This window comes from Photinus pyralis, unplaced genomic scaffold, assembly GCF_008802855.1.
Source record: "Photinus pyralis isolate 1611_PpyrPB1 unplaced genomic scaffold, Ppyr1.3 Ppyr1.4_LG6, whole genome shotgun sequence".
Taxonomy (NCBI): Eukaryota; Metazoa; Arthropoda; class Insecta; order Coleoptera; family Lampyridae; genus Photinus; species Photinus pyralis.
In genome coordinates, this window is record NW_022170663.1 from 31,427,369 (window position 1) to 31,440,557 (window position 13,189).

At 36.7% G+C, this 13,189-nt stretch overlaps 1 protein-coding gene across 4 annotated transcripts in view; it reads left to right on the forward strand.

The window, feature by feature from the left end:
• Nucleotides 1–4,210: 4,210 nt before the first annotated feature.
• The window catches only part of LOC116173364 (F-actin-monooxygenase Mical-like), a 48,645-nt gene continuing 39,666 nt past the window's right edge, over nt 4,211–13,189 (forward strand). For all 4 annotated transcript variants that reach the window (XM_031490783.1, XM_031490784.1, XM_031490785.1 and 1 more), the window contains exons 1-6: nt 4,211–4,604; nt 4,653–4,896; nt 6,241–6,599; nt 6,648–6,905; nt 9,670–10,018; nt 10,065–10,423. In XM_031490783.1, coding sequence (XP_031346643.1) covers nt 4,239–4,604; nt 4,653–4,896; nt 6,241–6,599; nt 6,648–6,905; nt 9,670–10,018; nt 10,065–10,423 — 1,935 coding nt within the window. In that variant the 5' untranslated portion in view covers nt 4,211–4,238. The remainder of the gene's footprint in view (nt 4,605–4,652; nt 4,897–6,240; nt 6,600–6,647; nt 6,906–9,669; nt 10,019–10,064; nt 10,424–13,189) is intronic.

The following is a 13,189-nucleotide window of genomic DNA, read 5'->3' on the forward strand; positions in this document are numbered from 1 at the left end:
TTGTAATGTTCCTAGGGGTCCTCAGGAGGTGCTGGAAATATTGACTCACCCTGTACTTACAGTTGGCAACTCTGGGGAAACAAATCGCAGACAGCGCCATCTACCTTTCAAATCGAAACGATGGTAGTCTCGCGGAACTTTTGAATTTGAATGACAGTCGGCTCGATATGGGTGGCACGAATGGACTCCTACGTTGTGTAATCGGTTCTTTTATGTGTTGGGACGTGAGACATAATCAGGAAGGGAATTAAATAAACGACAGAACTTTTGTGCGTAAGAAATGACAAGATCAAATAAATATATTAACGCACACACAAGACCATGCCAGGGAAACCTTCTCCGGGACTAAAACCCTGGCATAGGCCATACAAATACATAAAATAAATCACCTACAGCAATAAAATGCAAGAGCAAATACACATAAATAAAACATCTCAAATTGTATGATAAAAATCAGATAATCAAATCAAATGCAATTAAACAAGTTCATAAAAACAAAATACACAAGACATCATAAATGCAGTGGAAAACATGATAAATCAATTCAGTGCAAAAAACATCAAAATACCTGTACGATCAATAGAAATAACACAACTCGTCAAATACACAAATTGCATGTACATAGGAAACATGTAAATGGTGTGGCTCTACTCCATCCTTCAGTTAACATAATTTAATTTAACACGAAAAGTACATGTGAGAATGCCATTGGTCAATAGCAAATATTCATGTGAAAATCGATTATCGCTCAAGCAGAACATATTTTAAATAGAGGAAATGTAAATGAGAGGATCCCCCTTTCTCGCTAATGCGAGACGCTAAGAACTGCAGCCTGCGCGAGACGAGTAAGCAACAGATACAGCGAACGATCTAACTGCATTAGGTACCTACTCCACGGAGACAGAAATACCCACTCGCACACACAAACATCAAAACAAGTTCATAAAAACAAAATACACAAGACATCATAAATGCAGTGGAAAACATGATAAATCAATTCAGTGCAAAAAAAAACATCAAAATACCTGTACGATCAATAGAAATAACACAACTCGTCAAATACACAAATTGCATGTACATAGGAAACATGTAAATGGTGTGGCTCTACTCCATCCTTCAGTTAACATAATTTAATTTAACACGAAAAGTACATGTGAGAATGCCATTGGTCAATAGCAAATATTCATGTGAAAATCGATTATCGCTCAAGCAGAACATATTTTAAATAGAGGAAATGTAAATGAGAGGATCCCCCTTTCTCGCTAATGCGAGACGCTAAGAACTGCAGCCTGCGCGAGACGAGTAAGCAACAGATACAGCGAACGATCTAACTGCATTAGGTACCTACTCCACGGAGACAGAAATACCCACTCGCACACACAAACATCAAAACATCAAATAAAAGAGCCCCCCCCCCTTCGTATAGCTAACGCACAAGAACTGTAGCGAGCCACGAAACAGAAAGTAACAGATACAGCGAACAATCTAACTGTATTAGGTGCTTCCCTCACGGAATTGTTACGGGTCAATCGAACAGAGTAACATCACACCGATAATCAACTCCTCATGAATAACAGAAGTAAATTACTTAATTAAACAAAATAATGGCATAATCATCTGTACAATATGACACAAACATGATTCATCTAACGGTAAACGAAACAAAGGCATGGAGTACGCCATGATTCAGATATCGTAGTTTATGCAAAATCAGCAAAATGTAAATATCACATTGTGGCAAGAAATTCAATGATTAAATATGTAGTACAAGAAAGAATAAAATGGTTACTACCTGTAAATACATCTTCAAAACACCACCACCAAAAATAATCAAGAATAATCAAAAAAAAAACCGGGAAAGCGTGTGCCTTCCGTCGGCCTCGTCGCCATCTTCTCTCCATTCTCCCCTAGCTTCGTTACCAAAATCCCCTAGTATTCGGCATCTGCGCAAAACGGTCGTTGGTTATATACAGAGCATATTCTATTTTTGTTTCAGATGTAAATGTGTGTTGCCTAACCATCAGGGTGGATTATCACAATGCTATTAATAAAGAAACACATAGCGCACATAGATATGGGGATTCTTAAATTCTTATATTGAGCTATTTTATTTATTTATTTATTTCCCTTGTGCAAATTGTAATAAAGGACCAAAATTGGCTACACTAACCTTCCGTATCTTAAACACAATTCGGTCAAAAAAAATTTGAGGGAAAAATATTGATCTTTACGTCCGCTGTAAGCATTTGAAAATCAAGGGTCAGCGCGAAGAGAAAAAACGTACCTGTGCGCGAGACTCTTCCGCGTGACGTCAGTAGCCTACACATTTGCCGCCGCGCTGGCAGAGTATACGAATTCACGTAAACTGGGACCGATTTATTTATTGTATTTATTTGTGCAGAATGCTGTAAGGTTATCAAAAAGTTGATTCGCGAAATTAGTTACCAAATGTGAGTGTGGAAATGATGTAAGAGTTGTATAATTCCACTACCGGATTGTTCTGAGGTTCATTTAAATTTGCATTAGCCGAAAACTCCATTTCCACATTAACATTGAATAAATCTCGCCAATCAACTTTTTTTATACCCTGGCAGCATTGCGCACACAGCTTCGGGCTGACCCTTGATTTTCAAATGCTTACAGCGGATGTAAATATCAATATTTTGCCCTCAAATTTTTTGTGATCGTTTTTTAAGAACAAACTCTCCCGATTTCAGTAAAAATTAATGTTGAACCTGCCTATTGCGACCGACGGAAAATATGTACAGTCATTGACAAAAGTAATGATCGCCTAATAGGTAAATCTTGCAGCATACGCAACTAACATTGGAATATATTGTGCAACTTTGAAATGCGAACCAATAAGGTATCTCCTTGAAGAAACTGACGGAGCCCGATGTGATAGGCATATTGGTTGGTTATGCTGCAGAGTTTACCTATTAGGCGATCATTATTTTTGTCATTGACCGTGCATATTGATATTGATCATCATTTGGGGACAGTGGTGCCCAAAATCTTTGGATGTACACTATTTCCTTTAGAAAATTGAAGTTACGATCAAGAATTAAAAATTGATACTTCAATATGTTGGTGAACAATTGAGCATTTGGTAACAGTGATGCTCAACATCTCTATAGGTACTTTCACAGTTTTCCTTTGGGAGAATGATCAAACCTATAGTCTCTAGAACCAACTATAAAATTGATGATTGCGTAATAAATCCCATTTTCAGTGATTGGTGAGTGTTATGAGGGCACTAAAAATCGCTTCTGTACATGGCATGTGCCCAATAAATTATTACTTTATTCATTCATTCATTAAATCATGTGGGACATTTAGCGCAGTCGAATCAAATAAATTATGCGTTATCTCCATGCGTAGCTTTTTAAAAAATCAATTTTCGGCGCCTTTTGTAATCCCTATGAAGCCAATTAGTCTGTGCATCTCTGAAAGTAATAATAAATATACTGATGATAAATAGAGAGGAATGCGTATTCACAGCTGAAACTTAAAATGAAGGAAGAAAAAAAAATGCAATCTAAATTGGGAACTTCTGAATAGCACGGTACTAATTTGATTGCTTTTACTTGAAATTGTTCTTATACGCATTCGAATTTGGTTTGTAAATTTCTAGAGCACGACCACGCACTTTCGGACCGTTAGCGAATTGATTAACTGAAAGAATCGTGAAATGTCTGTTAGTTTTTTCGTATTATTTTAGCTATTTTAAGTAGATTTCTAAACCAAAAGCGTTACGTGTTGACTCGCGCGTAAACTAAATATTTGATGCGATGGCAAATTGACGTGTTTGATCTAATGAGATTTTCATGTAGGTATATATTGGTTGCCTTTCGTTTATTTTGATTTGCGGAAGGTTTTAGCAGTAACTAAACAAATCCAGTTACCTACATAACAACCCGCTCCTTTTAGCGATTACGGAATAGTAATTATAATTCAGGCAATTAATATTCATGTAGTCATCACTTCGGTGCGCACCGCTTGCGATTAATGTCCAGAGGATGGGTGATTTGACCCAGTAACCCTGGCATTGCAATCATGGGACATGTCTGACAATGTGCGTTCAAGCATACTTATTGATAATGCGTAAGAACATTGCGCTGAATATTAATGACTTATTGATATTTGAATTTGAATACGTTCCAGTCATTCATTTTAAGATGGTATTTGATAGCAACTGCTTCTGTTACAGGTGATGGTTCACAGCACTAGGAACAAGGATGGAACGCTTTAACAAGAGCTTAACAAAAGGCCGTCCAATATCTACAGTCGATGCGGCGAAGGCGAACGATGCATTCGACCACTTCATTAACGCAGGCACCTTAAAGTCAGTATTCGGATGTTACCGAAACATTTGCGAACTTTTGCATCTCAAGCCGAACGTTTTTCCGCAATTTTATCCTAAATTAAAAGACAACTTAACGTCTTGGAAGGCAAAAGCGCTATGGAAGAAATTTGACGCGCGCGCTAGTCACAAATGTTACGCAAGAGGGAAAATATGCCCGAACACCAGGGTGCTTATTATAGGAGCCGGCCCTTGCGGATTGCGTACGGCCATCGAGGCGCAACTATTGGGCGCCAAAGTGGTACGTAAAATCTCTCACTCGCATCCCTCGCTCACTTGGTACTTACAGGTCGTGGTGGAAAAGCGAGATCGTATGTCGCGCAACAACGTCCTTCATCTTTGGCCCTTTGTGATTGAAGATTTGCGCGCATTAGGCGCCAAAAAGTTTTTTGGTAAATTTTGCGCCGGTGCCATCGATCATATCAGTATTAGGCAGCTACAGTGCATTCTTCTCAAGGTGGCGCTACTTCTCGGAGTCGAAGTGCACACGGAAGTCAGCTTCGAAAAACTTGTGGAACCGAATAGTAGCGAAAGTAAGTGGTTCACGCGGGTCGGATAAGTCCCCCACCCCTCACCCACATTCGTTACGCTTTGTGCTGCTCCAGCCAACATAATTTTTGTGCTATTTTATTAATTTAGATAATCGCAATTGTATCTGGGTGGAGTTAATTTGGTCACCTCCTGTACCATGTGACCAAATAAGAATGGCACACATGTATATAGTCCAGGGAAGTAGCAAGTGCTTTTCTGTAAAATTTGGTCTATAAATGTGGCGAGGAAATGGTGAATTTTTAGTTTCATAAATCACCGCGGTGGGTGCCAAACAGCACTCCAAATCATAATGGAATGGTATATCAGAAAACGATAAGTACAATGTTGCGTGTCAAGAAATGTGCTTGAAAAATGCTGAAAAAGGGCAGGGAACATGAAAACTCTGTCTGGGTCGCACAATGGATTCAAATAAACACAATTAATTGCTTGACAATAACATTTATTCAAAAAAAAGGAAACAAAGTTTGTTTGGACATATTACCCCGCACGCACGCGGCGACAATTAAAATAACTGTCCACGATACAAAGATATACGGGACAACTTCGGGATATGCCCGATATGGGAAGGTAACTTTTAGCAGCGATGAACTGTGTTGAAGGGTGATTGGATTTTTCCAAAGTGTGGAAATGTTGCACAAACTGTGATATAATGGCTGTCTATTTAATTGTTATTTATTGTTGTGTCAGTTACCAACTTTGTCATATCGAAAATATTGTATTGTATGTGAGTCGACCTACCTGTATGTAATATCCTATTAGAACGAAGTCTGTGATATTTTGAGCAAATAGGCAAATGGCCATAGAAGCCGAAGGTGGGGTTTTAGTGGGTATGCCCGAGTAAGGGAGAGCCCCACACTACTCCAGACCTCTCAACCTGGAGTGTGCATAAGGAGCATTTCCCCACCTATCAAAAAAAAACAAAAAAAAAATAAAGAAATCTTATAATTACTTAGAGTACATCCAAATAAACAATGTTTGCGATACTTGGCGCAACAACACTCGCGGACAACGGACCACCCTGTACATACAGAAGGAAAAAAAATTTATTCTTTAAAAGTTGCTGAAAATGATTTAAAACGTCGAAATTTGCAAAATCACCCAATTAAGGAAATGTATGTTACTAGGTAAATATAGAACAATTTTTAATGGGGGGATGGGGGTCCTAACCTCACTGAAATACTATTGCGATTACCTAAATAATTGAAAGAGACCAACACTCATATTGGCTGGCATATTACATTTCTTATGTTATGATACTGCTAACAGGTGTCAAAACTTCGGTGAGAGGAGGCCAACTTTTGAATTTGTAAAGTGATTTCTTTCAGAGATCGGATGGCGCGCGGAATTCAAACCGGTCGAGCACCCCGTCTCCCAGTACGAGTTCGACGTAATTGTAGGGGCGGACGGTAAACGAAACACATTACAGGGCTTTAAACGGAAAGAATTCAGGGGAAAACTAGCCATTGCGATTACGGCGAATTTTATTAACAAACGCACCGAGGCCGAAGCACGCGTGGAAGAAATTAGCGGGGTCGCTTTTATATTTAATCAAAAGTTTTTTAAGGAACTGAATGCGGAGACTGGAATTGATTTAGAGAATATTGTTTATTATAAGGACGACACTCATTATTTTGTGATGACCGCGAAGAAACTAAGTCTGATCGAAAAAGGGGTCATTCTTCAGGTTCGTATTGTTATAAATCTGCGCATCGCGCGTCATTGCGAATTTCAGGATTATCCCGATACCGCCCGCTTGCTGTCTCCAGAAAACGTCGATAGGGATAATTTAATGGAGTACGCCAGGGAGGCCGCCGAATTTAGTACAAATTATCAAATGCCCGATTTGGAATTCGCCGTTAATCATTACGGACAACCCGATGTGGCCATGTTTGATTTTACATCAATGTATGCAGCCGAAAATGCTTCAAAAGTTATCGAAAGGCATGGATATAAGCTGTTTATGATTTTAGTTGGCGATAGTTTACTTGAGGTAAGTACTGAACAAAATTGATTTAAAAAAAAGTTTGATATAATTCATATCGAAACATTTTTTAAGCCGTAAAATAGGAAGGTATAGGTATTTTTCTTTTTTAGAAATGAAAAAATTTTGAATCTGTTTTATAACTTGCTTCAACAAGCACAATTTTCCCTTATTAGTAGTAGCGCCATCTATGATTAAAATTTCAGAAAAATATCTCAAACATACTGGCCAGGAAAATGTCTTCTAAGTTTAAAACCACTAATGGGAGTTCAATAATTGTTCTGGTTTGATCGCCTGTTTTTGACAGTTGTGACAGAGTACGTCTATGGTTTGTTGCAAAAACTATTACATGAGACATTTTCCTCTATTTAACTTTCTGCATACTTTTCGAATTTCTGTGCGAAGTCAAAATTAGCCATATTCATTTGGCGTGTTTGTTAACAGTTCATGTGGGGCTATACTAACTTATCAAGTATATTCATGCTAAAAACGGAAAGCCACAGCCACTACCATCAGAGAATTTATTGAATGTCCATTATAAAATTGGGCTCGCACAAAAATGCAAATTCAAATACCTAAGAAATCCACAAAATGTACACAACTGCACTCAAATTAAAAAATTGAAAGACTTAAAGTAGGTAAAAAAGAACGACAACCACAAGAAGGAAATTGAAAATACAAGAATTTGGAAGAATTAAGAACTTATAAAATCAATAACACTCGCAAGAAGAATAAGAAGAAATTTAAAATGATTTTAAAAAATCAAATTCAATTGAAATTTTCGGAATAATAACGAAAAACAACTCTTAAATTGGAAGAAATAAAAATTTATTAACATTCAGGCAAAAAAAAAGAAAAATTTTAAATTTCAAAAAATTCAAATCAATTTAAAGGAATTAAAGGGCGGGCAATCTCTCGTCTTACGGTTCAGTGTGTCTGATAGTTAATTTCCATGGAAATAAATGTGTGTATACAGGCTGTTTCACGCAAACCGTTACCTAAAAGTATTCAGGATCTCATTGATAATTTAAATCTGAAAATGTACATGCCAATATAGTTTTTCATGATCTATCGAAAGTAAATATTATCATGATTGTTTCACTTTCGGTTTTACCCCACATGGATAGCAACTTTCTCATTTTAAATAGAACACCCTCTATTTCATCGCATTTTCTACGTAGTTTTGATACCACATTTCCCTATAGGTACAGTCAAAAATCTTCAATAACTTGAAAACGTTTAATACTGGGTATAGGGAATGTCGTATCAAACCACGTAGATTTTTATGGAGATTTCAAAAGTCTTATAAAATACACGATGTTCTATTTAAAATAAGAAAGTTGCAGTCGGCAGCAACAACCCGCATGTGACGTCGGCGGAACGGACGGATTCGAGCGTCACCAAGGGCTACGGCTTTGCCCATGGTCAAGGTCAACGGCACGCATGAAATTTCTAAATTCATACTTCTAATTAACCCCCATTGTCTCTCGAAATTTCTCAGGTCAGAAAAAGGTCTCTTACCAAACTGATAACGTCGTAAACCTACATGACCTTGCTGATTTAATGCTCGTTTTCATATACCATTGCAAACTAAAATCTGCTAATAATGGCTTAACTGAGCTGAAATTCTAAAATATGAATTCGCCCTTTTCTTCTAAATGACAATTGATTAATTGAAATATCTTAACGGGAACGGTTGCAAACGGCGAATTAATTACAGCTTTTGTTTACAGTAACGGCGTCTGAAACAAAAAATTAAGTCAATTGCCTTTACTTACTATCTTCAACTCCTAGAACCAACACAAAGACTTTCGGCACGACACTTTTCTTAACGAAGCGCCTCCGTATAAACCTTTGGTAGTCGTCGTCTAGTATAAAAACGTCACGTCAATCGTCGCAGATCGCCACCTACTGCAAAACAGGTCGCTTTTGTGCTCAAATTAAGCTGTTATATTTTTTTCTCTATCTAGCCCATGCGAAGAGAAAGACAAAAGTTTTGCAGTGGGCGGCTCCCTGCGTGATTTACGTGACGGTTTTTATACTAGACGATGTCTAACAATAAACTGAATAGTATTTTCCTATCACTGCCGGTTACACATCCAAAATTGAAATGGCACTTGTATATTTTTACATGTTTGAATTTCACAGGAAATTCTACATCTGATATGTTGTTTTTGATAATTTATACGAGGTTTGGTAAAAATTTATCAGTACCTAACTAACTTATATGCTAATATAAAGAAAGAAGAAAAAAATCATTTACTTTTCTTATTTAACCCTCGATTTAACCATAGATTAGCATATAATTTTAGCATTAATTGAAAACTATATACAGAGCGCCTCAAAATATCCAGGTGTGCCACTATGGACTATTTGAAAAAATTGACTTGACAGCACAAAACTAATTTTGACAATTTCAAAATTGTTTAAAATCCTTGTTATTGAATTGGATATGCAAAATGGATTTTTTAGTACCTAATGTAGAGTTCATGAAGAACCATGTAAGTCCATTCATGGCCACCTAGATTAAAAGAACTGTAATCAATTTTTCGACCAACCTCGTATAAATTACTGAAAGCAGGTCTAAAATGGTAGAATCCAAAAAAGTATTTAAATTTCTACATTTTGGGTCACTTACAGTCAAACTGGAAGTGATAAGGCCCCTATGTAATCCTTAGGGGATTATTTACTGTTCTACATGAGCAGTAACGTAACATTGGTATAGGTAGCACTCCATTTAAAATGATTTTTATGACTACAAATTTTGTTATAGCCCTTTTGGCCCACCGGCTCAGGATGTGCCCGTGGGTTTTTATCGTCCTTGGACGCTTGCTGGGCTATAAAAGGATGGGGTAGCGGACTATCCACTCCGTTAGAAGTACTAGCTGAAAGAGAATCCATATATAGGTTACTTGCTCAAACTACACCAGAAAATTTAAATAAAGACTGCAAAGCATACACTGTCGATCCTAGCACGCGCTATCCAAATCTTAATAAGTCTGCTCTCCTTCCACAACAAGTACTAACGCTGTATGACACTGACGATCCAAACACCATCGAGTTAACGTCTAGGGCGGCACAACCGTTTATAAACGAACTTCACAGAAAACGAAGAAAGCGAGGTTTGTTACTGACTGACGTCTAGTGTGTCTCACTTTTCTGTTTTAGACCTACATCTCGACGCAAATACACTCATTGGTTGGATTAAAGAACAAATAAAGGACTACGACGACCTATTAGTGGAAGACCTCACGAACTCGTTTAGGGATGGCAGAGTCTTGTGTGCGATACTACACCATTATCGACCGGATTTACTCGATTACGGCGCGATAAAGTCGGAGGACGTCGCGAAGAACAATCAGTTGGCGTTCGATCTGCTCGAAAAGGAGATAGGAATATCGCCGATCATGACTGGCGAGGAGATGGCCAAGCTGGAAACGCCTGATTATCTGACGATGTTCTCATATTTGACACAAATATATGACACATTTAGGGGTGAAATACCTCACATCAAACATCCTAAATTGGTAAGTGATTATTTGTTATTTGGTTGTGATAATTTCAAATTGCCTTTTTTGTTTTAATAGGTGTAATTTTTTCAAATTGAAATTTTTAAAAATATAAAGCAAGAAAGGAAGGGACAGTAGTTTTTTTGTATGAATACACGAGAAGTAAAAATTAAAAAATTTCTAAACAAAAATTAGTAATCGTTACTTGGTTCAAAAAAGGTACACTAAGAGATAGTTCAAACGTATTGAAAATCTTAAATATTGATGATATTTGGTGTAGTAGGAGTTTTCTTAGTTGGCGCGCACGTCATCAGTGTATTATGACGTCATCACTAAGTATGTTTACATAGCGTCATGCAATCAATGGAAGAGAATACGTAGGTAGACAGTCATACAGACAGTGCTGCATTATGTGGCATTGACCAATTACTAAAAAAATGTTTCAGTTGTCTATGTCGCGGTGGACATTGTGAATAGGACGTAAAGAAAAATTAAAACAAAATAATTTTAATTGTTTTTTCGTACGCCCGCGGCAAAAGTAGAGAAACGACTACAATCTAGACTTACCCAATCTCACAAGCAGAGTTACTTTCATGTCAAAATGACGGACGTTTCGCGGCGCTTTGGAATCTAGATAGCAGTTGATGTTACAATTGGCGGTTCTTTTCGTACGCAAATGGGAAAAGAAATTGAATAAAAACTCATAATTTTGTGCATAAGAAAAGACCAGAACATATAAACTAAATTACGCACGCAACCAGGCGATGTCAAGAAAACCTTCTTTGGGACAAAAACCCTGGCATAGTCCAAATAAATACACAAACTAAATGAACAAAGCAAAAGAAAATCCACGAAATACTTCAAATTTTGTAACAATAAAAATCATGTCACGAGTTTCAAGGTTCTAGGAACGTTATATTTTTTTCCAAAAACATGTATGTGCATCATTCCACGTGGTTGTTGAACCAGTCTGTCGAACTGTACCGAAAGAAAATATTATCATAATCGTTTCACTTCCGGTTTTAACGGATGTGGATAGCAAGTTTCTTATTTTAAATAGAACACCCTATATTTTATTGCATTTTCGCAATCGACATGTTTTAAACCACATTTCCCTATACCCAACATCAAAGGCTTGAAGTTATTCAAGCGCACCTATGACGCCGTTGACATTATTTTTAAAAAGTCAATACTGACGTGATGATACGTGCGAATGATTTAAATTTCTACAGGGTGTTTTCAAATTGGTGGTCAAGTTTAATAATTTCAAACCTTAAAAACTTGATTTTTTCAAATGGAACCTGCTTGATTTTTTTGCATTTTCAAATGTCCAAAAAAATTAAATCGATCAAATATTATATCCCTTATACCTATCTGATATGGTTTTCGTTTTATTTCAGATTTTCTAAAATTGTGACCGTTATATGCACAACTTTCTTAGGAGGCCTTGAAATAAATGCGTTGGCAGATCTGTCAGACATTTTTTTAATGGTTATAATATTGTTATCATTTGTTGTTCATGATAGTTAAATAAAGATGAAATCAACAACAGAAACAGGTTACAATAACAAACGACAAAATAAAAAACAAAGATTAATTGAGGCTTTGTTTAATGTGGCAGTTCTTCACAAGAAACAACTTTTTTTTATAAGACTTCACACAGAAGAGTCCAGAGTAGCGTTATATCTGGAGATCTAGAAGACTAGCGCGGATCTGCAGACCTAATCCAGCTGTCTTCAAAAATTGAAAGTGCAAAAAAATAAAGCAGGTTTTGAAAAAGCAACTTTTTAAGGTTTGAAGTTATTAAACTTGACCATCAATTTTAAAACACTCTGTAGACGGGCGCTCAAAATTAAAATGATTTGCACATTGCATCACGTCAGTATTGTTGACTTTGGAAGACTTTTTGAAATTCAAGTCAACGGAGTTATACTTACTTAACAGGGGCCTAAAGAAAAGCAGTCTTCAAACGTCAAAAATTTTGAAAAATCTTGAAAACCTTTGATGCTGGGTATAGAGAAATGTGGTATCAAACAACGTAGATTTTCATGTAGATTTCGAAAATGCAATAAAATATAGGGTGTTCTATATAAAATATTGCCATCCACATCCGGGAAAACCGGAAGTGAAACGATCATGATAATATTTTCTTTCAATGGATCATGAAAAACTACGTTGGTGTGCAAATTTTTAGATTTAAATTTTTAATGGAAGTCTAAATACTTTTAGAAGCATCCTGCCAACATATCTGACTGATAGAGATATATTTTTCACCGTAAGTAGAACACTGCACATGCGCAGTAGCATCCGAATGTAAACAGCTGATAACCATAGGCGTCACAAAAATGGTTCACTTCATATTAAATTACAAAGTACATATTTTGTAACTTACCCATGGAATGAAATTGCACTTTCTGTAGTACTATGTTCACGACAAATGAAACACAGCATTCTAATTATTACTTTCATAAAAACTACTCATATTTTCTACTGTAATAGCACCATAAACCCCTTTATGTTCTACTGAAATGCTGGGAATGTCAATTGCATTGACAACGCAGTGCGCATGATCGGTATTCTACTGTTGGCTATCTCTCTCACATGTTGGCACATGTTTAGTGACTATAGGCTATTTCTATGGAATATATATTATGATCTAAGACAATTTCGATTGACAGGTAGGTAACCCGAAAACAAAAAAAAACCTTTTTTTCTAAAGGTTTTTGGTTTTATTTTTTAAATAACGCACAACTCTGCCCCAAGAACCTATATTTTGTGAAATAC